General features: G+C 37.7%; 1 protein-coding gene across 1 annotated transcript in view; it reads right to left on the reverse strand.

Moving 5' to 3' along the window:
- ptprn2 (protein tyrosine phosphatase receptor type N2) overlaps positions 1-26,978 on the reverse strand; it is a 145,422-nt gene that overhangs the window by 55,393 nt on the left and 63,051 nt on the right. The window contains exon 11 of the mRNA XM_087789989.1: positions 4,303-4,367. Coding sequence (XP_087646115.1) covers positions 4,303-4,367 — 65 coding nt within the window. The remainder of the gene's footprint in view (positions 1-4,302; positions 4,368-26,978) is intronic.

Consider the following 26,978-nt stretch of genomic DNA (forward strand, 5'->3'; position numbering starts at 1 on the left):
CACTTCGACATACATCAAAAGTAGTGATGGTTATGGCTTATGTTTTTTCCTAATTTAAAACTCTGCTAAAGCTAAGGAATGAACGCAAACATGTCCATCAATTTAATTTACTTTCTATCATAAAATAAAATTAACGTTATCTGAGTTATGTTGTCATTATTTTTTTGCTACTTAATTTTGTCAAATGCAATGTTACTTTCAGTCACGTTATAATTTTGGGGCTAAGTTATGTGTGCGTGAGAAGCTTTGTTAGGCCACAAGTACAAGACACCAACTGTTTCTTAAAACATATGTAATGTACAATACAAGTACAATGTAATGTAAATATAATTTAATTAATCAATGAAAATAACACAAAAATAAAGCAACAAAACTGGAGTTGATTTACGGTAAGATTATCACAGTTTGTGCCACAATGATACAGAGTATCAGTAGCCATCCGGGTTAATGAGTGCATTAGTGTGTTGAAAAGTATAACTTGATAACAGTTAATACATTTTTAAGCACCTTTTTAAAAGTATTATACAACACTGGCCTGCCTATGCTCATAATGCATAACTAAAACATATACAAATTGAATGTATCTTGTAACGATGCTAAAAAAGATGTAACTTTATATTACATATCTGGGTTCAGGCGGTGTGAAAATAATCCCTCTAAAAAAAAAAGGGCTCATGATGGAGTGCTATGAACACTAATGTGCTGCAGATAGAGCTATGAATGCCGAGGAAATATCTAAATGATGGATTAAACCGTGAAGGGGACTCAACTTAAACCACCTTAGCAGCTCAGATGTTTAAACTGGAGATTATTCTTCAATCTCAACCTCACCAAAACTCAGGTTAATAATAACAGAGATGTGCACCAAAAGTCAATACAACTGCTCGTCACAGGGTTTTGACACTATAAAGACTGACACAATGAAGACACACACAGTGTGTGTAACATTTTCACACCCACTAATTAAGGTCTGGGTGGCTCTGATCCACACTGGAGTAGATACTGTATTGCTCCGCCCATTGATTGATGTTTTCCTTCTCCAAACGGACATTTGCTTATCGTCGTCCACATTTTCTACTATTGACGTCTGCTCTATCTGGACATCTCCCTAAGCTGCTTTGTCATTTGTCACCTCTTAAATGAAAAGGGAGGAAGGGGCAGTTGTCAGCACCAAGACTTAATTTTGTCTACAAAGTGGTGGTTTTATTCAAACTGGGTGAGAGCAACTTACACTGCATGTGTATTGCTCAGAGTGAATTGTTTTTCGCTTCTCACTTTATACCTCTTATGGATTGACTGGGCAATTTTGCCGGCATAATTATATTTTTGCCACTAATAAGGTGAGTGTGGGAAGCCTTTCCCAACCTGCAGCACGCAGTCACTCATCACGCGGTCAATTGAAGACATTTTAACGGAAGCTGGATTTTGAATTTGGACAAAGTAATGCATTTGAAGAGCCCACTCTGCAGGCTCTTCTGATAAAAGCATTTATCATCCCTCAACTTTTGGAAACAGCATTGAAATCAGAGCATCAGTCTGATGTGAGGGTATGGATAATGTTATTACCGTATTGTTACGACGCAATAAAGGTCTTTATTTAACAGTTTTAGTAGACATCTGGATAAGTTTACTCTATCGCAAGTTCAAATGATTTAAATGTACTAATGTTCTTGGTTGTTATTGGTGTGTATGTGGCAATAAACCAAGGTGTCAAAACACACTCATTTATGTCTAATTTCAGTCTAGGATTTGTTTTCTTTATTTTTTGTTGATTTAATTTGAAGCAAGACCAAAGGATATACCACTTTCAAATGACATGAATGATTCTGATTAATACTTTTACTATGTGAATGTGAAATACAATTTGATAAAAAATGAGTTAATGATTTGATATAATGTTTATATGTTTTAAATATCATGCATACAACTGACAATCAATGTAATTAACTGTAACAGTACTTACAATGTATATTATTAATTTCTTTAATACTCATAAACTTCTCCTCAAGAATTTCTACAATATTTTACCTTTATTTCTTTATTTTTCACCTGGTGCCCTGATGTTTAAGCTCATCTAATGAATGTGATTTTTTTATGGCCGATTTTCTGATGAAATTTGACCGCGTATCTCATTAAACAGACCTGAGCAATTTCACAATAACACAAGAATATTTTCAACATAGGTGTGTACATTAGTCACAGTGAGGTGACATGGCATGAAATGATGATGACTCTGGGGTCACATTTAAGCAAAGTACTTCTTAAAAAACCCGATTAAGATTGTCTTTTTGGTAATTATTGTTTTTAAAATATTGTTTAAAAATATATTTCAATATTCCTTTATTATCCAAAAACGTATTTAGGAATGGTTAGTTGTTTAAAAAAACAAAATCTATTAAACGAAAATACAAACACCAACTAATAGTTTTTGCACCTGATGGGGGCTGAATTATTTTTCTCCCTCTTCATCTAAGAGTCCCTCAGCCTCTCGCCTGCTGAGCAACTAATATCCCAGCTAATTATCTACAAATAGGCCCGAAGTGACGAACACAACCCCACACTAGTGTCGTCTGAGCTCAAATTCCAGTCGGATCTGAAATAAAGAGGTAGAGAGGGAAACAATGAAGCGTAGACAAAAGAGAGATGAGAAAAAACATGAATGTGAATCCCATCATTTAGGAGATCATGACAAAGACACAATGGGTAAAGAGATGAGAGCAGACATACTGTTAAAAAAAGACGTAGGTAGGCGGCAGATGGGCAAAGAAAAGCGGTGTCACAAAAAAAGAGACAAAAATTATCTTGTCCGTGCTGTGTGTGAAGGTTGTTGCCAATAGCAACTGCCCTGAGACACACAGACATCATCCATTTACCTCGCAGCATGCTCAATGATCAGGGCAACTCAGGGGTCTAAAGCTTTTCTGTTTCATTTCCATAGAGAAAGTCATTTACTCTGCAAACACGAATGGCTATGACGCTTCAATAGATGCTTGATTAGATCCTTACCTCTGACACATATGAATATTTATCAGTGTTGAATGAATACACATTTATTCTTCTTTCATATGCATCATCCCGAGTGTCCTCCTGTTCTTCTTCTAATTTTGTTCCGATGAATATGTCACCAGAGCATCACGTCTCCATGCAAAGTGACAGCACTCATGATAATCTGGTTATTGTTCCGGGAGGGGGATGATCAACACTTGAATTAATTCATATATATATATATATATATTTATATATGCATAAGGCTTTTGTTTTGTTGTATCTCACTCACCATGGCGACAAGAGTTTTAAGGAAGAAAAGATGATTAATACGTGGGTTGAGATTCAAAGCAAGGGCACTCTAAAAGGATATGAATTTGAAATTGATTAGAGAATAAAATGTCTGATGCGCAGCAGAGCCGTAGGTAAGCTGAAGGATAGAACACAAATTATAGCTAAGAAAACACGATTCATTCAATAAATGTAACCATCATTTACTACAAACATGTATTTAATACCTGAAGCTTCTTTTTGAAAAATCTGTTTGTAGTGTGTACGGCTAACCCTTGATACTCTTCATCGAATAAAGGGCTCTCAAATTTGTGGGCATCAGAGGCCAGTGACACGATATGCTGCAGCCCTCCATTTAATGTCGACATTTTCACTCCAAACCATACAATCTCGGATTATTTAGGAAATAAAGATCATGACAGCAACTATTATTTTTTCTACAGCTAATGTTGTATAGTTAAGCTTTAACAAAATACAAAAGTCTGGTCAAGAATCTACCTCAACCTCCAAGTTGACACCTCATCTAATATTAATTTGTGAAAAACATATATTTAAAAAAAAAAATCCTTAAACATCCTTTAGTCTTCCCACATTGGCCAAATTTTAGTTGTTTTTTAATTTGTTTTAGCATAATTATAAATCAAAATAACGTCTCTCTTTCTCTCTCGAGAAACGACTGAACATGATCATCATTTGAACAATGAGCATATTTTGAAACATTTTGTTCTTCTATCATGACACTGTTGATAAACTGTTTGCAGCGTGCTTTAAGGTTAGTAAGTGCTTATAAATGATTCATGAATCCAAAGAATCTGTTTACATGTGGCACTCTAAAACAATTGTAAACTATTTAAAGTGAGTGTTGTTAGTGGAAACAAAGTGTTCACATCGCTTTAGGTGTGATACAGAACTCAGTGGAAGTTGAATTTACTGTGAATTCAAACGCCCACACCGTCATCACACACTCAACAACACACTGCTCTTTTTAGGATGACTATTATTTCTAGAGAACAAAAAAATACTCACATCACTAACTCCAGCCTCCACTATCTTCAGGCCAGTCTCCTTCTCCAGCTGCTGCTTCTGTTCAACTACACAGGAGACAAAAGGCAGAGGAGGTATTGAGTGTATGAGCAATGGGTGACAGGATGCAGAACAGTGGTCAATGAAGGCAAAAATGATGTAACGGATGAAGCCATGAGTGAGTCAGGTGTCAGAATGGTCATCTGGATTGTTTGGCTCACACTCATAGAAGCACACATTCACACAAAGTATTGTATGTGGGTAGAAAGCAATACATCATGCATCATAGTCACTGATGACCCCCTATTATTCCTGTACAACTGAATTGCTTCTCAAGTGGGATAACATGTTTTTATTATTGTCATACTGAGCAATACAGGTAATAATACCATACAACCTTGGTATAGTGTGTTGGTTCTATGATTTTCTGTGGCTGCAGAAAAACCAACAAAATGCATTTTCAATACAAATGCCCTTTTTATCAGTGGTGGGCAATTAGATTTACTCAGGGGCCACATTTCATGCAGTGCCTGTTGTTTAGGGCGACCAAGCTAAACAAGGAGTGAAAGTATAAAATCAAGTAATAAAAATCAAGCTAAATATACAAAAAATACAATTTCATATTGTTTTAATTTTTTCTTTTTTTAAATGGTTTATCTGATAAATATTTTTCACAAATACTCAAATATTATACACTTAAATTTACAAAAGTGTAGGACAAAAGTCATAAAACAAAATACCAATAGTCATATTAAAAGAAAGAAATATATATATAAAATAAAATAGATTCTACATGATGTTTGACCTCATGGTGGTCATATAATTACAGTCAAAAGGTCACACATGGCCCCCAGGTCTGCTGTATATGCTTAAGTCATATCTGGGATTTGTTCAGCCTGGCGGCCACATGTTGCCCACTGACAGCCTTTATCTGGCCCCAATTCAAACAAACTAACAGCAGGCACAACACAATAAATAGACCACCTTTTTAAAATGTAATTAAAAAGAAATTGGATATATATGTATACTCGAAAATACTATCTATATTTTTGACAATACTTGTAACAAGGCAATGAACTATTGAGGCATTAAAGATTAAGACATATTAACTATTGGTGCATTTGCTTTGCATGGTGTTACAACTGTAGTAATAGTAAGTAAGAAAGTAAGTAATAGTTATTTGTAAAGTGCCTTTCTAGACCAGGGTCACAAAGCGCTTTACAATCAAAAACAATACACAGTTAAAATATATACTATAAAAGGACACATAAGACAAACACAGGAGTCCAAGAAAATTAAGAAAAAGCCTGCACAAATAAGAATGTCTTCAGATGTTTCTTAAAGGAGTCAGTAGATCATCAAACACAGAGGGAGAGGAAGATCATTCTAAAGCTTAGCAGCAACAGCCTGGAAGGATTTCTCTCCTCTGTGTGCTAGGAACCATCAGTAGATTTTGATACACAGACCTCAGAGCCCCAGCTCGGGTGTAAGGCTGGATCAGAACAATCATGTAAGGAGGAGTCTGACCATGAATAGTTCTGAAAGTAAGAACCAGAATTTTAAAATGGATCCTGAAAGAAACTGGCAGCCAGTGAAGAATTTTAAGGATCAGGGAAATGTGAGTTCTTCTACTAGAGCGAGTCAATCCTAAAACAATGTTGAGTGAACCACACACTTGCAATCACAGTCAGAGAAAAGTTGATTTATTTCAGTGATCTAGAAATGTTGTGAGGCCAAGAGCCGATTGAAATCTGATCAAGGCCTGTAAATGACTTTGTTAAAGTCTTGGTCTTTTCAGAATTCATCCTCCAATGTGTCGCTAACAAATGCTAATAATGGTGAACATATGAAATGAAGAAAAGGTTTCAATTATTATTTTTGCTTGAACTGCAGATGAACTGCTGGATCAATGTTCAAAATATAATTATTCATATCCTTTATAATGGAAAGTGAACACTGAACATGGCAGGCTTGATGAAAGGCAAAATAAAAAGGATTGAGAAGTGTGTTCTTTATTCAACAGGCTATGTTGTAGCTTCAGATGCTGCTGCCCCGGTTAAGAAATATAGGCTGTTATCTCCACGTCCACGCCTATTCAAGCTGAAAGCAGATAAAGAGGATGTAGATTCATGACACACAATAACTTCAGCTTGAGCTTTTGTTCTCTCTGTAATTAATATGCCAAGGATTTTGATCCTCGCATCTATTGATCTAATCAAATATGACAAGCTATTTCCAAAGCTTTGTTCATAGAACGATATTCTCATGCAAATCAAAGCAGAAGGAGTCCATGTTAAATAGCCATCCTTCTAGATCACACGTTTGGCCCACCGCTCTCTCGCTAAATGCCCTTTCCTCACTTTGATGAACACATTTACATTAAAAAAACAAACTCAAAAGGGGTTTAAACAGATTTTGCGGAGTTACGTGGTGAAAGGAAAATAATTGAGCATAATTTTAATTGAGTTTGTTAGCATGTGAATGCGAGCGCTAATGGAGGGAGAGGAATAAACGAAAAGTTAAGGAGTGAAAGCGAGGAGGTCCTTTAAAATCCTATTTCCCCAGATGAAGGCTATGCAAATGACCCTGAAGAGCTGAACCCAACCTCACACTAGAAATTTGGCGAGTGCCTGTTTAATTAGTATTTTAATCTATCCCAATGATTCCACTCAGTCCGAAATGTATGCAGCATTCCATTTAATTAAGCGTGCTACTTTTAGGATAATCATCCATCTTCCTCGTCTCCCTCTCTCTCGCTCGCTCTCTCACGCCTTTTCTCTTCCTGGTTATTAAGGAAACGTTGATCATCCCATCATCTCATCAACATCGCAGCACCAGGGACATCTTACATTTTAGGTGTCAGCTCAGAGTTTGTGATGAATAGCTTCAAACGGGAGGAAGAAAGCGACAAGGGGTTTGGAAAGGTCAAATATACATTCAGTGTCTGTTCAGTGGTGAAATTAGAATGCCACATAAGTCAAGTAGACAGAGGAAAAAGGAGAAAACTGCCAGCTATTAGTGAGAGATACATCGTGGCGGTATCTTCAGGATGGAACTCAGCTTCTAGACGCCACTATTTATAGGTGTGTAGGAACCCATAAACGTTGACACCTCTTCGATTCTTGAATCACATGTGAACCTGAGAAACCTTTATTCACATTATTATTAAACAAAGACAAGATTGCGAAAAGTGCAATCAGTCAATACAAACAGACTCCACTTGCCTGTTTTAGCTACTCATTAAGTCTAGCCAAGACTATTGATACTAATCAACAGCACTGTAGAGGATATTAGTCTTTAGTGCGACAGGTATTGAACAGAAGAGACACACCATAGCTCGTATACAGGACAAACTGGAGCTCAATGTCTGCCAAACTGCTGCCTAAACTCCCTCTTTTAATAGATCAGACTTCCAGTTAGACAGTGACATTGACTGTTGGGTCTTTTTGTTCCTCGACTGTAGATGTGTGGAATAAGCTTTGAAAAAGATAAAGAAATATATTATTTAATTTATCCCAGGCATGCTGTTAATGTTTTTATTTTATTTTATTTTATACTACTACTTATTAGCACTAAAATAAAAGCACCATCAAACGAAAAATGAACAATTGTTTTTTTCCTTGACATTTTTATTGAGCCCACCAAAGGGACATTAAAACAAAACTCTTTGCTTGCTAGTTGCCATAGTTATGTTGTATACAAAAGATTTAAAAAGGCCTGTAGTCTGCTTCAGCGCAAGGGATTCACTTGAAAGATTCTGGTGCTCACACAAAACTTTCTGCTGCTCGCATGAAAGTTAAGTTGTGTTCAGGTGAAAGTTTCTGGTTCTAACATGAAAGTGTCTGGTGCTAACAAGAAAGTTTCTGTCATGAAAGATTCTGGTGCTGATGTGAAAGATTCTGGTGATGATGTGAAAGATTCTGGTGCTTACATGAAAGATTCTGATGCTAATGTGAAAGATTCTGGTGCTGATGTTAAAGATTCTGGTGCTTACATGAAAGATTCTGATGCTAATGTGAAAGATTCTGGTGCTGATGTGAAAGATTCTGGTGCTCACATGAAAGATTCTGGTGCTCACATGAAAGATTCTGGTGCTCACATGAAATATTCTGGTGCTCACATGAAAGATTCTGGTGCTCACATGAAAGATTCTGGTGCTCACATGAAATATTCTGATGCTAATGTGAAATATTCTGGTGCTGATGTTAAAGATTCTGGTGCTTACATGAAATATTCTGATGCTAATGTGAAAGATTCTGGTGCTGATGTTAAAGATTCTGGTGCTCACATGAAATATTCTGATGCTAATGTGAAAGATTCTGGTGCTAATGTAAAGATTTTGGTGCTGATGTAAAAGTTTCTGGTGCTCATGTGAAAGATTCTAGTGCTGATGTGAGAGATTTTGGTGCTGATGTGAAAGATTCTGGTGCTTACATGAAAGTTTGTAGTTCTTAAGTAAAGGTTTCTGGTGCTGATGTGAAAGATTTTGGTGCTGATGTGAAAGTTTCTAGTACTTAAGTAAAGGTTTATGGTGCTAACATGAAAGATCCTGGTGCTGATGTGAAATATTCTGGTGCTGATGTGAAAGATTTTGGTGCTGATGTGAAAGCTTCTGTTGGTCACATGAAATTTTCTAGTACTTAAGTAAAGTTTGTGTTGCTCACATGAAAGATTCTGTGCTGACATGAAATTTTACGTTGGTCCCATTTTGTCATGTTTGTGAGCATCTTATATTTTGTTCTGCCCTCAGAAAAGTCACAGCCCCTTACATGCCCCCGTTAAAGAAAACAGCTGGGTAAATAACATTATGTTCTATGCTGTGGTGTGTTGGGGTGGAAATGTGTCCAAGAGGAGTGTCAACAGGTTGGACAGGTTGATCAGGAGGGTTGGCTCTGTGGTTGGAATGAAGCTGGACTCACTGGTGACAGTTGTTGAGAGGAGATCATTGAACAAACTACTGTCCATCATGGATGATGACAGTCATCCTCTGAACACTGTCATCAGTGAGCAGAGAAGCAGAATGAGTGCACGAATGCTCCTACCCAGGTGCAAGACTAATAGACTCAGGGACTCATTCATTCCTCAGGCTATTAAATTGTACAATTCTGAGTTCGGGGGCAGGAGTGGAGTGACTTAGATGTAGATGTAAGTGTCATCTTGTTCTTTTTCTCTTTATGTTCTTCTTCTTATTTTATTTTTATTTATTATTTTGTATTGTTTATGGAAAATTGCTGGCTGTTGGAAAAAACAATTCAATCAATAAAGTTTTACCTTACCTTACCTTATGTGACCTTGTAGCTAATTCTAGTGTTTGGTGCTCAATATACAATATTCTGTAAATGACTGAACACAGGAATACATTTAAATGATGTTAATTATGATAATGATGGCATTTTGCACAGATATGAAGATAAAAATTCTCAAAGTCATGGCACATCACCAACTAGGTGAAAATTCATGGTCAACTATAACTTAACTACTAAAAACCTCCTGATGGAGTTAGTCCAGTCAATATAGACAGGCAGGACTAATGGAGGAGTTAAAAATGGCTAAATTTACCTTCAAAATCCAATTTGGCGAAAGAGCTGAATGATCACATTGGTGACAGATAAGAGAAGATCTTCAGCTATTAGTGTCGAAAAAGTATAACGTTAGTTCTCTCGTTCTTAGTCAAAGACATATTGCCTCCCTACAGTACCTGTTCTATTTAAGGGGTCGTGCGTAATGGGGGAGGTAATTGGGCCCAGCTGAGCGAGGGGGTAGGTGGTGGTGGTGAAGCAAAGCTTCTATAAGGTCACACAGTGTTTTGGTCTTAATGAGGACCCCTCTGGGGCAGCAGCACATGGTGAGGGAAACCACTAAACATTATCCTCTGAATCAACACTGTATCTGCAGCTCACTCTCTGAGAGACAACCTGACATTAGGGAACCTTGCACTAAAAGTGCAAAACCAAAGTGGCTTGAAGGTCAATTTTTCCCGAAGAACCAAAGATAGGACTGTTCAAACAAAAGAGAAGGGATACCGAAGTCACTAAAAGCCACTGTCAATGTAAATATGGAGTACTTGCCCTGCTCATTAGCAGAAGTGAGTCTGCCAGCGCCATGTCACAAATCTTTCATTTGTCTCTTAAGAAAACTATCCACTAGAAATCAGATACTTTACTTGTTGAAAGCGACACTGAAATACAATTTGTAAAGCTGACAATGAGCTTCGAAATACCCCTGACAGACTGCAGAGAGTCAGAGTTTGTTTCAGACTTTTTTAATGGCTGTACTTGGTGTCTATCTGGTGTGATCTCTTATATCGAGCTCTGATAGCCTGCTGCCGGTTTTGATCTTTCAAGTTTACATGTCACATTGTAGCGAATGGAAGTGTTCAGCTGCTGAAAACACAATTTAAACTGTGTAACACAAGCTCCACACTTTCATTAGTACACTGGGAATCACTTGCAAAATATTGACTGTGATCCAAACCATCATGTAATAAAGTGTAGAACAATTGTTATTACAAACATACACGCAGTGATTCATTTGGTTGCCATGGTGCTCCGGTCTTGTCACTTTTATTAGTAGGGTATAGGGTCACAACGTAAGGTACTGTTGGCAAAATGCAAAATCCCAGACCAGAATGGCAGGCTATATACCGTAGCATCATCACTGGTATTAGCTCTGCAGAATTAAATTTTACACCATATTTTTATCCCATAAATGTTGATTCATTTAGGTGATCTTAATGTATGCTTTACTACTTTTAAAAGCAGAGTTTCTGGTTTCTTCTTGTTCTTACTTAGAAGTCATACAAGTAAATGATGAATTCTTCAAAATGTTTGTAGAGCCAGATGATCCCCAGAACTTTTAATTATTTCAAGTTTGCCCATTTCTTACTTACCTGTTAGTTTCATTTTTGGGTTTCTTTTTTTCATTACGTGATTTTAGCAAAAATGTTAATCATGAAAATCTGTCCATGACATTTGAAGAAACACTTTAAAGTAAGGAGGTTGTAGATGAAAAAAAAAACATTTGGTTGAGTAGTAACGTTCATATTATTCACCCTTGACCGGGGAAACAATCTATTTTATTTTTCCTGGATAGCATGACCTTTAAATATATGTGGTAGTGATAGTATTCTAAGGCTATTTGATTAAAATGGTGGCTATCAAATCCAATAATGCAAGTCATCAATCCCCTAAAATATAAACTTAATTTTTTTTAAATTATTGTAAAGAGGGATACATATCCAGCAGAGAAAGGAATCAGCTTCTTCCTGAGGAAAATGTTTTCTATTTACAGCTGCCAGTGCTGTCATGTGATTGCAATGTTTGTCCAGATGTAGGTATATCTCTGGCAAAATGCATATTTCACCAGGCGCTGATTGATCTGTTAATATTAAATAACATCCACATTCATTCCACCCCTTCACCCAACCCCATCTTTATTTGGATCCCCAGGTCGTCTATCCCTCCTTCCATCTCTCCATCCAAACAAAATGAAAATGTTTATTGAAGAAGAGAGACGACGCTCACGCCTCTCCACAGCCGTTAGCCTTATCAGCAGGCAATCGCTCCGATATTAAAGCTGCCATTCCACCCATCTCGTTCCCCTCGCACATATGATGGCTGTCTCTACCTATCAGTGGAAGAGAGGGGAGGGCGAGAGAGATAGATGCACCTGATCCCCCGCTGACAGATAAGACGCTTCTCATTTTTCAGTCAGATTCAAGAGGAAACAAAAATATTTTCATAGCCCTCCATAAGAAGAAGCTGCACTTCAACACATTTACATGCAAGACGTCATGAACGTGACCTCTTTAAATTTGAATTCTGCATGTCGGTGCTTGTCAAAATGTTAATCCGATCAGATATGGCTGTCACTTTCATGTGGCCTCTTTGTTCTCTCCTGCAATATCGCAAGCAGGAAATGACACTAAAACACAATATTGCATTTTATTCTGCAGGAGGCAACAAAATCCTTGTAAATTCTGCAGATACGCGCACACACATCTCGTTCCACACAGTTGCTCGCCTCCCGCTCTCTCTTCATGTCAATTGTTATTCTGCTCATTTGTCTCGGTGAATCAGAAAGCCTTCGAGAAAACCTCTAAACGAAACCGAGGGAGGTGAAGCAGAGCTGTGGATGTTTGGAGAAAAACAAAATATGTTGATTTTGTTGATGTTATCCTTCACCCTGCTTCAATGGCATCGACGTATAGCATCGATGTTACCTAAACCAGCACCTGTCCAGACTCCATAGGTGATATGAAGTGAACTCTGGATGGGCAATGCGACAAAATACAGGCATCAAGTCCTGCGGTGAGTCAGCTCTAATTTATATTTTGCTACATGTGAGTTTAACTAGAGCCAACACGCATCATCCTATGATGTAAGATTCCTCCATCCATGTAAGCAAGGGAAAAGTAATTCAGCAACATACGCTGTCACAATCTGTTTTATCACCTCCGCTCAGACCTCCTCCTTACACGCAACCACCCTGCCACTGCTTCAACGTCAATGCTTACTAGAAAACAATCCAATAGTAACTAGTGTCAGGGTATTATTGGCATCCAACCTCCATGTTGATATGTTGACATGTTGTCATTTTCCATGTGCACTACGACTCTTAAAGGCTCTTTAATTCTATATTAAATCCACCATCAACTGCTAAACATATCACCCTTTGTGTAGCTTTGGAAACTATATACTGTACATCACCAAAATGGTTTTAATTTTGTGATATTTATCATTGTAATGAAATGCAAATGTCTTGTCTTAATCTTTAGTAACAAAACTCTACCTCCCTTGGCTATCGTATTAAATTATATATTACTTTCTCAGCAAGTTAAACTCAATGAAATGTTCTACTTGATGTAGTTCAGAGACCTGTGATAATCGAGAATCTTAATCAAAATGAGTCAATGCATGCAGATGGTAAAATAAACATGTTTTTTAAAAGACGCAGATACATTCTTTCATTCCTTTTCCTGTGCCGCATACAAGACCATTCACACAGACACTCATACCTACGGACAATTTCCCCAAGTTCCCAATAAACCCCATTATGTTTTTGGACTGTGGGAGGAAACCGGAGTAAACCCATGCAAAACAGGGAAAAAATATGAATTCCACACAGATAGGTCACAGTTGGCTCCCTTCCAACTTGGAAGCAAACCGGCAACCTACTTGCTGTGAGGCGACCGCGCTACTCATTGCCCCAGCGTGTGCCCACACAGATACAATTCACATTGTCCTATATAACCTGGTTATACTTAAACAGTCCCCCCACTCACGATCAAACTCTCTTCACTATGTGCACTTACCTACTTGTCTACACTGACTGTCACTTTAATTCATAATGCCACTGTATACTTGTCACTTCATCCTCTGCCTCCAGTAACTGTTTATCCCTGACGTCTTAACAAACGTTTGTTGTCATGCATTTTGAATGCTGAATAATAAAAATAAAGACTATTGAATCTTGAAGACGTATTTAAGACAGAAAATATCAAGATGTAACCATTTAACCGACGATGCCAGTGGACCCTCCACATCCCAAAAGGTTTATGGTCCCAAAATAGTATTAGACTCTTAGTACTAAATTATCTTTGACTATCTTAGGTATATATATATATATATATATATATTTAATTATATCTTTTGGTTTTAACAGTATTGTCACCTCTTGTTTATCTCTTATTTACCAATGTAGTTCTAAGCCTGTAACTTTATCAGATAACAGATCAAGATAGAAATAAATGAATGATCAGATAGATTCATTTATGAATATAAATCATTATTTCCATCGGTGTTTGAGATTTGTCTTGTAGCAAGTCAATCAAAATGATGAGCCACGCATGACAAAACTTCCGTAACCTAATGAGCTAAATTTGTGGCTGATAAATTAAGACATTTTTTAAAGGAATAAAATGGTTGATTCATTCCTTTTCTGATTAAAGAACATGAGGCCATTCTAAGCACTTGCTAACTAGCTCTGATTATAAACCCCGTCCTTCGTTTTTTTTAAATGTGATTGAACCAAATGTAAAAAAAAACTGGACCTCTACACTAAACCAAAGGATGGTGCAGGAGCTGCGAATCAAAGCTCCTTTTTCTGCCTCAGTTATACACATGACATCATGAAGCTTTAATGTCCAATCAACAGTGCCAATCATCAGCCACCCAGTCGGTCACATGGCCTGGTCCTGCTGCTCTCTGCGGGGGTCTGGCTGGCTCATTATTTACTTCACCCAGATCGACCGCTTCCTGTGGGTAAGACAACAACGCAACCTATTTACTGATCTTTCACCAACTTCGATGCAAAACTTCTTTCTGTTATTGCTTTTAATTTTCCATACGAGCTCAAGAAATGACATGAAATAAATATTTGAAGAAGATAACTATTCACCAGTTTCATGTTGTGAACTGTCAAAATGGGTTAAATCTGCAAGGATCTTTAAAAGACGGGTCCAATACCGTCGGTCAAACAGAGATACAAGAAGCAGGGAGAGATAGTGACATGTTGTGGACAAATGAAGATAGCGATACAAGGTCAAACAATAAGGGGAAGAAAACCAATGGGACAACCATGAGGACATCAAGTAGATATGTGTGAGTAATAAGAATGCAGACGCTAACTTGCTGATGCCAAAATAAAAAAACGATTCATTTATTAACTGGAAATCAAAATCAAGAATCCAACTATGAACATGTAATAAATACATATTTTGGTGATATTATCAATAAGTAAAGACTATGTATGAGTTATATTTAACTAGAATTTTTTTTTTTACTAATTAATCCCCCCCCCAAAAAAAATAAAAATAACCAAAAAAAAACAGTGTAAATTATATATATGTATATATATTTAAAATGTAATACACACAAATACATACATTTTTCACTTTTTCCACTTATGTGTCTTTGATCTGGCAACAGACAAAAATACTGTTCTTTTAATACCGCTTTATTTGAGTTTTAGAAACAAATATTAATTCATTTAGCTTTTTAAGCTGTATTTGTACGTACAGGGTCACATCCTGTAACTGTTTCACACACATTTCTGCAAGCAGTGACTTTCCATTGTGTATGACCTGTGTCTGTGATGCAGTCTGCATGCTCTATACACACTATCTGTATCAAAGTCACATCAGGCCCTTTCGTCATTCAGACAGAAGCATGACACCTTTATAATTGCATGCCTCTTATTAGAAGACCTTTTTTAAGATGGCTGAACACCGAACAAGTCCTTCTGTCAGGTGCAATGCACGCACACACACAGACACACAAACACACACAGTAGTGTATCTAATAGGTGTTTCTTTCCCGTCTGGTTGATTAATAGATTGTGGCTGCGCTGACACTGTGTAGAATAAGCGTTTTGCTTTTGATAGGCACTGACACCAATTCTACACGGACTGCAGGAGATTGGGGGGGGAAGGCGGAGGGGGGGGGGGGCAGAAGCCGCACCAGTAAATGACTTGGAAGGCAGGCACCTCCAGATGTGGCAGAAACCCCACGGATGTCACTCCGCATTCTCACCGGGACTCGTTTGCATCGTCTGCTCTGCCTCGCCGAGATGACAATCTGCAGATGTGTGACATATGCTGCCCAAATCACATCTGACAATCGATCAAAGGGAACCGTCGGCCAGACGTGCAGGAGTGAGTGATGTGATGAACAATGTCTATCTGGAATCATCGTGGTAATCAGGAGTCCAGCACGCAAGCTGGTCTGCTCATGACCTTCCTCAGCGAGCAGATGCAGAACATCACTGAGCTCGACTGAACGTCTCTCAAACTCACGTATAGCAACGTCAATGTATAATGCACACTTTTGCCCACTAGTAGTAGAATGGTGTTTAATGAAACAAATAAAAGTGCTTTTAAAATAAGATAAGACCTTCCTTTAATTGTCCTACTAGTAAGTAAGTAAGTAAGTAATATTTACTAGAAAGGTGTTGCACAAATAACTGCTACTTACTTATTTACTAGAGGACAAACAGAAACCTTACAGAAAAAGTTTGTAATAACTTAAAACAGTTATTATTATTTGTAATAGTATATATACTATATATATTTCAAGAATCAATACTGTTTATTGCAGTATTTCAAAATAAATGTGTAAAATTATTTGTTAATATTCATTTTATCATCAAGAAAAATATTTTGTGTAAAGTTCATGATTTACATTCTCACTGAGTTAAATAAAACCAACCCTAAACCAAACATGTCAAAGATAGGCAGAGGGAACAAATCCTGCCACCAAGTTAGTTTCTGTGGCTCGCTAAGATAAGCAAAAGATGATCAATGTCAACAATCCTTCAGAAACCTCTCGTGATAGTAAAGTTTAAGTATTTGGAATATTTGGAGATATTACGGAAGATCAAGCCTTCAAAAATAAAAAAAAACAATATCATAATCTCAATCATACTTCCTAATGAAGACAGTTAAGTAACATACAGTCCTCAACATGGACATTTAAAAGAACCTTGTGTAATTGAGTTTTAAACCCCTGCCCTTCACGCTTACACGTATTATAAAGATAGGTTTCTTTAGCTGACATCACAATCACTGAAGCAAGTTGCAACACAATGTGACAAGATGTATTTGCTCTTTTTGTTTCTGCGATAGAATACGTAATGCTTAACCTTACCACCCCATAAAACATGATAAATGGGAAACTGTTTATTATTTCCTTTTCCTAAAAGTAAACTGAAGTAAAGGACATTTTTGTTTTCTTCGAATTGTAAAGAATTTCTTGACCTTTTAAGTATATATTTTATTGAGTATTGTTTTAAGTGCTTTGTGACCCTAGTCTGGTAAAGCGCCCTATAAATATTAATTACTTACTGACTTAATTACATTTTATGCAATTGAAAGTTGTGACAACTATTTAGTATTTATCGAGTAGAGTACAGTATTTTCTGATACAGGCTGGTAAAAATGAATCGAATTGCTCAAAACAAAGAGTTTCGTAGAATGCTCCTGGGAGAGGTTCCCGTCAGATTGTCCTAGTCTACATGAAGGGTTGAAGGATATACAGATATCTCCCAAGAGGAAGTCGTTCAGACATCAGTAGTGTTCTCATCCACCACCATTAGGAAACAAGACAGTAGACATTTGACAAGTATCTGAGCAGTATGAAGGGGTAGGACGAGTGGTGGAATGTGTGGGTCTTAGGGTAGATTGTACCAGTCATTCATCCAAGTCATCGTTAACTCGAGGCAGAGGACTGTGTAGAGTTTTCAACACAGTCCAGTTCTGCTTTGGAACATAGATATCTAAAGCAATCGTTTATTGGGAACAGCAAGTATTGTTAAGGTCAAAGCGGAGGAGGTGTGTGTTGCCAATACTGGTCCAGGTGAAAGTCTGCAGACAAACCTACACAAACACCTGGCAGTAATCCTGGAGTGGATTTCTCAGTGTAACATCAAAAATAAGAGTGCTGTTGATGCATTAGAGCTCTATGTTCCCCGCAGTGTCCAGGTTGGTGGCCGTATGGATGAAGAATATTGCCAGGCACGGGGCTTAATCTGGAGTGTGTGAAGAAATCATTCTTCCTGTCTTGTAATGAAAACATTGCTACTGTGGATGTGGCCGCAGGGACTCTTTGGCACGAACATCTAGAATCGCCTGGAACACTGAAATATGCTCATACTGTGCTACAACAAGATGCTCTAAAACAAGATTAAAAACATTACTCAAAGGTCTGTGTGCTAGTTAAATCTGCTTACAATTGATTAAAGATTTTTCTTAATCTGTGGGGTTTTTTTTCCCTGTGTAAGCGTGTGGGACAAGATGAAAACATCTGGAGGGCCGCCACCATCTGAATACAGCCTACAGGGGGAACGGTTACTGGAGGAAGACATGGCCAGGCAGCTACTTGTACACTTCCCTGTGGTTCCCCACCACAGGAGCTCTGACAGAAGCAGCCCTACCTGTCACCACGGCAGCAATTATCCTGCAGGCTCCCTCCGGAGACCATCTCCAGCAAGACTCTGCATTACTAACCACATCAGTGAACACATGCATACTGAGTGTCCACACTGACGCACACCAGGACAACGCACACACCCAGCAGTACACACATTCACAGGGACCCGCGCACGCGTAAGCGGGGCTCCATGCGTGACATGTGCTCTCCGTCCACGACCCTCTCTCCACAAGCTAATGTCTCGCATGAATTGTAATGATGTGCTGGTGCAGACATCCTGCTAAAGCCAGAAAACACACAGATCATTACAAAGCATGCGTGTGCACATACGTGTTTGGTTTTTGATCACGCTTTGCAACACATGAGAGGATCCTCAAATACACCCTCTAAAGAAAATCAGGAAATGTACTCAAGCCATCACACGTTTAAGAAGTCTAACAAGCAGATTTAGCATGAGGCCAGGATATGAGCTCCAGTGAGTCATGACATAATAAGTCGTGGATATTGAAGAAAAAGAGACATGCCCAGGAGAGCAGAGGTTCCGTTCTGGCTGCAGGCTGGTTTGTCCAAGGAAGGAATTGATCAGTTTGACGCCGCTTCACTGAAGCCTGGATCTAGAGTCGAATCCAGCTCAAGAAACAGGTGCATGAGAGGAGCTGTGAAGGGTGATTTGGGAAAAATAGGATGAGGAAAAAGGTTTGGGGGAGCTGGGGAGAGGAGTGGCAATGTGACCTCATTACTGAAGATTTGTTCCGACTGTCATTAGGAATCACAAACACCATCACTCAAGACAGTCAATATGAGGGATGATGAGAGACAGGGTGGGAGAAGGAGCAAGAGTGGGGGGCCTGTGGCGCTCTGACAGTAATCACCATGATTCGGATCTGAAAACACAACCTTTGATCAAATGATCTATAGTGGACACTGAGGAAGTCTGCTTCAATTTCAACTCACACACAACTCTATTTTCTTTGACACTCAGATGGTATTTTTCTGGTGTGACTGTAAACTTTGCCAACTTTAATTTGATGTTATGTTTAAATTCTCCAATTTTACATGTTACTAAATTCTAGTTTATTCATCTCTGGATAAAGGTTAAGATGTTGAGGATTCCCTCTCATTGGGTTTTGTCCATTGTTTCCAGAATGTTGTCAGTCGATTACTTAGTAGTTCCAGTAGGTGTTTGCCGCTGCAGCAAACGGCCAATTATCCACCCTTTACATACGCAGGATTTTCCACAGACCGACCTCAGCTCGTTTCACTGTTCTGCCTGGTATGACTCAATTTTCATCGCACCCTCATTCGTTGATTGACCTTTTGGACTCTTTGAATATTCGTGGCAATTTTTTTAAATTTTTGTTTTATTATTTTGATTATTGACTATATTTTATTCCATTTGGTTTGTGAGTCTTTGTTTTGAACTATTTGAGATTTTGACTTTCGACTAAGAGAAATTAATCCTTTTGTGCCTCTATCTGCTGAACATTTAACTGGGGATTTATTTAGTTTTTGAGCGTGATATATATTGAGTAATATTTTTTTTATTTTTTTTATTTTTAGAATCCCTTCTTCTTATATTCTTCTAGAATAATATCTTGTCCAAGATGTCTCTTGCCTTTTCATGGGAATACTAATTCATTTTTCTTTATTTTGCTCTTGTCTTTATGTCAAAAATAAATAAAAATGATGTCAATCTTTTGTTGGGACAAATTATAAGCAGCTGATTTTGACTATTCAGTTTAAAGACAGAATATAAGTCGTACTTATTAAAAATATATACGATTGTCCAGTATTCACAAGCCACCACCAAATAGTTTGACATGGTTTTGCAGCTACTTTTAATGTGGAGTTGTCTCAGGTACACACCAAAAAAGGTTTTGCAGTCTTGTGTACATCACACATCACATGTGGAAAAAAAGAAAGAAAAGGGGTAAAAGAAATGTCAACCACAAGAGAGTCATATTCCTATAAAAAACAATAACATAATAATGAAAAGTTAGATAGATAGATAAACTTTATTGATCCCTCTGGAGATCTCCTTCGGGAAATTGTTTGTAATTGTAATCTAATTTAACTCTTAGCTCTGGCTGCAGGAAAAAAAAAAAAAATAACAAGCATGTACCAATTTGGAAAGTACATTAGGGACAAAATAATACCACAAAATCGCTTTGAATGAATAACATAAAAAATAATTAAACATAAAATAGAATTTAGATATGAAACATGGGGCTCTGATGGAGTCCTTGGTTTGGATCATGACGTGTCATGCTAAATGTCACCTATTTTACGATACTTGTAGAATAATCACCACTATTGGTGAAATCCAATAGTGCTTTACGTAACATGGTGATGTTGCCATGCAGCGAGCGGGGAACACACTCCAGCGAGCTTTAATCACCATCGGCGCGGCGGAGGCTTCAGAGAGAGCTGACGGAGTAACCGACAGCTGCCTTCTTCATGGCTGCTCCTACGACTGCTGCGTTAATCTCACTATGTCGCCTTCCCGAGTACAGCTGGGAGTGGTGGGTGTAAAATGAAAGTGTAGCACAAGAGTCTCACTCGGTTGTCAAAATGAGAAATATGACATTTCCCTTATGAGATTTTTATCAGCTCACCTATCATCTGCTTCTCCGCTTGCCTGATGTGTCACTTTGCCTCGCTTTATTACTATTTTGCTCTGGGACAGAACGTGATAACCATTATTGTAAGTCATTAGCAGAGCAGCTGTGACTCCAGAGCAGGAAAGCAAAGGTGTTTTCAGATGGAAAAAAAAAACAAAAGAAAAAGAAACAAAAGACACGCCACGAAACACACAGTTTGACTGGTGTCTTTGCTATTGTATACGTCGAATCAATCCGACTGCAGTTCCTCAAACAATTTCTTTTGAAAAGGGAGGCAGCAATTCAGAATCACAGCGTGATGATTAAATCCATCCGCCACAAAGGTGCAGGCCTACTGTGTGTTCAGCACTCATTTCCCAAAATAACTGAAGAATATTGCTGAAGTTCAGAACGCTCCCTGTGATTGAAGTCTTGAGTAGTTACAGAGAGAAGAGACTGAATAAGCAAACCTCCCTGTCTTTTTAAGGACACCTGTTGGGCTACATGGCTCATCTCCTCCTCATTTAGCCGTCTGTCAGGCCTCCGCGGGGCTGATTACCAGGAAGAGCTCATTCCACTTGCACTGCTTATCAGTCTAATTAGAGCCCCTGGCAGGTGACTTCAAGGAAGTGCTGTGTCTCTCAAGGATGTTCACGTGCAGCCATTTGTGGATGTTCCATGTTTCTTGGAGGAAAATGTGGCAGAAAATCTGTAAAGACGCTTAAGAAATGGCTCGAGAATTGCGGTGACAGTAATCGGAGCGAGGTGGAAAAGATGGACACGTTTTTTTAAAAGAACACGCCGTGCTTTGATGAGAAACAAGGTGATTGCAGAGCATCTTCAAAATGCAAAAACCTGCTCTAGACTACAGAGGCGCAGTACTGCCAGTGTGATTAAAACATTTTGGGCATTTTGAGTTTTTTATTTGTGTGTGTGGTAGGACAACAGCAATGAGGATTGAAGTGTTAATTGTATTAGTGAAATGAATGTATGTCATTTCAAGTAATTAAAAGAAAAATAAATGCTGGAAGATATGATTATTTTAATAAACCATGTAACTTGAATGGATACTGTGGTACTTGCCTCGCTGTAGTGCGTCCGATGTCGCTCACAGTGGTACAAGGGGCCGCTCAGAGAGATGTGTTTGCTTCTTTTTGCTATACATTCATGTCCTACAGACTAGCGGAAGCAGAATTTGGTCATTGTTTAATCATTTGTATGACGGTATTTTAAAAAATGTGTTTGGAAATATATTAAAAAGTATTTGAAATAAGTTTAAACATGTTTGAAATTCGTTGAAACATGTTTGGAAATAATTTTAAACCTGCTTGGAAATAAAACAGTAAATACAATTTTATTAAAATAAAAATTAAAAAAAACTGTGCTTCTGTACTACATCATACTTCTTTTTATATAATAAATGATATCAAACTATATTACAAAACAATTAAACAATAAGACTTTTAAAAAGACAGGAAGTTTCATAGAGAGCCAGATACCTAACAAATAGACCCAATAAAGAGGATCATATACAAGGTAGTAATCATATGATCAACTTACACACAAAAATTATATTATGTGTATTTATGTTCATAATAATAACAGTGTATTTAAAAACTTGAGTAAACCACAAAATTATTCAAATAATTTATACCAACAAACAAAATGGTTTGGAGACTAAAGTTCAAATTCTATTTCAAAGCAAGAAAATTGGAAAAAGTAATTGAATTTGATAATATTTTACAAGTATTAAATAAATATCATGTTCTAAAAAATTTACTGTATAAACTTTAGTTGCATAACCTGATAAGTGATTCACATCTGTGGTACATCTCTCTCATTGTACTACGTTCCACAATTCCTCTGCATTTCTTGGTTTTGCCTAATAAACAGCATTTATTTGATAGTGTTCTCTGGGATTAAAGTCCGGGGATTGTGTTGGCCACTGCATTACTTATTGAAATTCTAACAGTGCTTTTTCTTGCTATAGGACTGCTATTATTTGGAACGCAACCGTATGTGTTGCAAAACTTGAAGGCTGTTCAGGATGAGGGAGAAGTTTCCCTAAGATCCGTAAAGACAACAATGAATGTCAATGCAAAAACAAACACAAATAAACATATACGTTTAACAGGGTGGGCAATTACAATTCCTCATGGGCCAAGTTATATATTAGCTTTGTTGTGAGTGGTCATCACACCAGTGGAAAGATAAATAAACACAGTGTAATTATGCCATTTTAATAACGGACACAATTTGAGAGTTATATTGAGAGTTGAACTAGTAAATTAGAATAAAAATCAGTTGAAAAAATAAAATAGCTCCATAGCTGTGAGATAGCTACTATTTGTTATTTTTAATCTGACCTTGTGACGCCCAGATGGCCCTTTGACTTCAATCTGCACCTTTCTGATCGACATAACAAGCAACATGCTAATTCTATAACAGATCTCGGCTATTAAACTAATAATTCTCTGTTGCAGCGCAAGACAGTTTAAGATGAATACGCAGCACCTACGATCTGTAGGCTCTAACTGCGACAAATGAAGATCACCTGTGATAAATGACAAAAAGGTGTTTAGACTTCCGACTCTTTTTTTTAACATGTTAAGCGCACGTATGAAGCAGTTTTTGACCGAGCTCGTGACAAAAGCTACTCTTATTTAAAATATTAAAAAGTAGTTTACAGAAATGCGTAATATACAGAATTGATCTATTGTATTCTTCACTCTTTCATTTGCAAACATAAACACATATACGAGTAAAAGCAGTATTCTGGTTTATTTAATAACGGTGCAATAAAGAGAATTAACTTATATTTTTGTCCTGGTTCCAATAAGAGCCATGAGAAAGAAAGAACGTTTTTAGAATATCTGAATACTTTTCCTGGTACTAGGTATCTCCAAAGACACAATCTCTGACCCACCAGGGAGACAAAACGTGAAGAATGAGGGTTGTGTTGGAAGACAGAGGGACAATCTGATGGAAGGAACACGTTTTTTATTTCTTTCAAGAACCAGGAAAAGGTCACCAGTCTGCTGTTCGCACATCCAGGTGCTAATGTAACACCTCTCACGTCTATGCCGGTTGGCAAGCGCGGGCGAGGTTGGTGGGTAGACTGCTGTTTCTGCTGGAGAAATATGCTGTAATTCCCCTTCCAGTTGTGTCTCTTACAGAAGTAATTGGACTGTGAGAGACAGCCTATGGCTACATACACACACACTCACACACACACACAGACACCTTACCGTTAAAAAAACAGTCAGATCAGAGAAGGACAGTTTTTATTATGTTTTGTTTTTGTTGGAGACAGTTTTAGAGGCTCTACACTGGGAATCCTGGGGTGTCGGTGAACATGTTTCAGAACATCCTTCCGTGTGTTTGAATGTCAATACAGTCTTAAATTGGTAAAGCAAAATAAAACAGTAATGCTCTGGGATCTGTCTTCATCTTCTGCTATATCTAGTGTCTTAGCATGAAGGTCAGAGTTTCAACAGAAAATGTTTGGTCTTCAAATATATATTAAGGTTTTTATTACTTTGAATCCACTCGTTCAGAGATGATATGTGCCGAGTATACATGAGCATCTAGAACATGAGACATTATTGTATTTTAAGCATGAATGTATCACAATATAACTTTAAAATGTACTTGGTCTTCACCTCAATTTATGCACTTGCCTTTAAAACCATAACGTACATTTTGTTTTCTTTCTTTTTGACGTCCTTCAAACTCTTATTACAAAATTCACACATACACAAACACACATAAAATCCATATACTGTATAAGTGTAAATGACACCACTTATTATTATTATAACATTCATGTTGATTCCAAGAAAGACATTTTTGGTAGATACACATTTGCTCCATGTCGTCTGGATCTTATGCAGTCAACAACTAGCATAGACATGTTGCAAGTAGATAGATTGATTGATTGATATACAGTATATAAAGCCTTTTTAGTAAATTGAAAAGGAAATTAATGTTCTTCCTAGTCACTAAAGCAACCATTTTTAAATGTTGAAAATGAAAGGCAAAATTTATATTTTTTCTGTAGCATAATCCTTGAATTGTAGATTCTATTGGGGCTATCCACAGGTGCTGGCTTAGTCACCCCTATATTCCACTCATGTAGGCGCCACCTACACCATCATTAAAGTAAAGTGAGCTGGAACAGCGGGACCACTTCATCCACCAGACAATAAACCTCCCACACAAATCCAACACCATATCAAGCTTTCTTAAGTGAAGCGCATACAGTAATGAGTGGGGGGGGGGGGAACTTGAGGAAACATGTTGTCTGGAGCAGAGGGCAGCAATAGTTCTTAAACTCCACATCGGCTCTATCCGAGAGAAACCATATAAGCCATTCCACAATGTCGTTTTCATTGTTCTGACGTATGGCTAGTTATTATCTTCTATTCTCTCTGTTCATTTCTAAAGCTTTATCTGGTGTTTGTGTCATTACAACTTAATGTGAAGTGGATATTGGAGTTGAAAAGAAAAAAGGAAGTCCTTAAGGAGAGGTTTAAGATAGAGATGAGTTATCACCTCCACTGAGAGAAGCAGCGCTCGTCTGTAGCATTTCAGTCTGATACACACAGGCCACTGACCCGTGACAGTCAGCCACTATCGATTTAAGAGGAGGCAGAGAACAGACAGAAAGCGAGCCGGAAAAGTGTCGGGCGAAGGAATATAGACTCAAAATAAAACTGAGAGACATTTGTATCAAAAGTATATTTTCTTTTGATTTGATGGCAGCATTTCTATTTCACAACACAATATCAGAGGTGAAGTTAATGAATAAACAAAGAAAACACAACTATTAAATGATGGATTCAATTATTGTTTCATGTGTAATTGTAGATTTAGTATAAGTAACATTTGAGTTTGAGGCCACATGTGGGCGGGTCCATGTGAATATGAATACAAATGATAGCAAAATGATGATAAAAAAAGTAAATTTAATTTACAAATACAAATATTTATGTAAATTCTTGCTCATTATTATTACAGTTTCTAATTTCATGTCCAGACCATTGACTCTTTTAAACATTTATTATGGTTTGATTTTAAAAATTACCGAACCATTCCATTTTATTGTTGTTATTTTATTATGTCATACGGCTGTTGTATCTTTTAACATAGGTCTTTGATGATGAATAATGAGTAAATAATTGTTAAATTACCATGATGGACTATTAAAACAATGTATTTTTTAACGAAGTAAAGCCATAACAGTCAACATTATTTATTTCACTGGGATCACTCAAGTCTTGTTGCTTCTACAGTAACCACACATGTGTTTACACCTGCACTGGCATTGTTGAATTACACAGAACATGTCAGGTTGTGATGTAGACATCCACCCACAGATGAGTCACTCCCACAGTTGTGAACTACGTGGGAGGTAACAGCGTTTTGTTAGGTAAATACTGCTGAGGGATGTTATTACATTAATTTTCCCTCCATGACGTCTCTTCAGACCCATCCAGACATTTATCAGAGGACAGACTGATATCTGTGAAGAGTTCAGACCACGGTGGAGTCTTCTCAAACACGTTTGTCATGTACAGCACACGCTCAACACTTGAACACGCGCAGACACAACATCTTCATCTACATGATGGAGCAGCGAGCGGATCGCCGTGACTGCGACCGCCTTTAATCACTCTTCCGGCAGAAGAGGTGATATTTGCATACAGGTAAAGAGGGAGCAGGACACGTAAACAGGTTTGGAGAGGTTGCACAAAGGAAGTAAAATTGAACATCTGTCTTTTTTTTTTCTCCTTTCAAGCCAATGCCAAAGAAAGCTGGAGCTGCACCTGGACATGAATTATAGAGAGGCACTTGGAAGAGGGGGTGGAAGAAAGAGCAGAGAGGAAGAGAGGTGAATGAGAATGAGGAGATGTGGCAGATTTCTTATACCCCAGCTCAACCCGACCCCACATTTGGAAAGACTCCTCTATTGGGTCAACGATTATTGCGTAGTAAGTAACGGTGGTTAGCGTACGTCACAGAGAAACACTAAACATTGCAGTATAATGAGTCTTCTGTCAAATGACCCTCAAACTCTACCCTGTGCATCCAGACAGCTGTAATCCTTTTCTGGAGGAAAGAAATATATAATTATACTCAAACAGGAACTACA

This window comes from Callionymus lyra, chromosome 4 (genome assembly GCF_982586985.1).
Source record: "Callionymus lyra chromosome 4, fCalLyr1.hap1.1, whole genome shotgun sequence".
NCBI classification, from domain to species: Eukaryota; Metazoa; Chordata; class Actinopteri; order Syngnathiformes; family Callionymidae; genus Callionymus; species Callionymus lyra.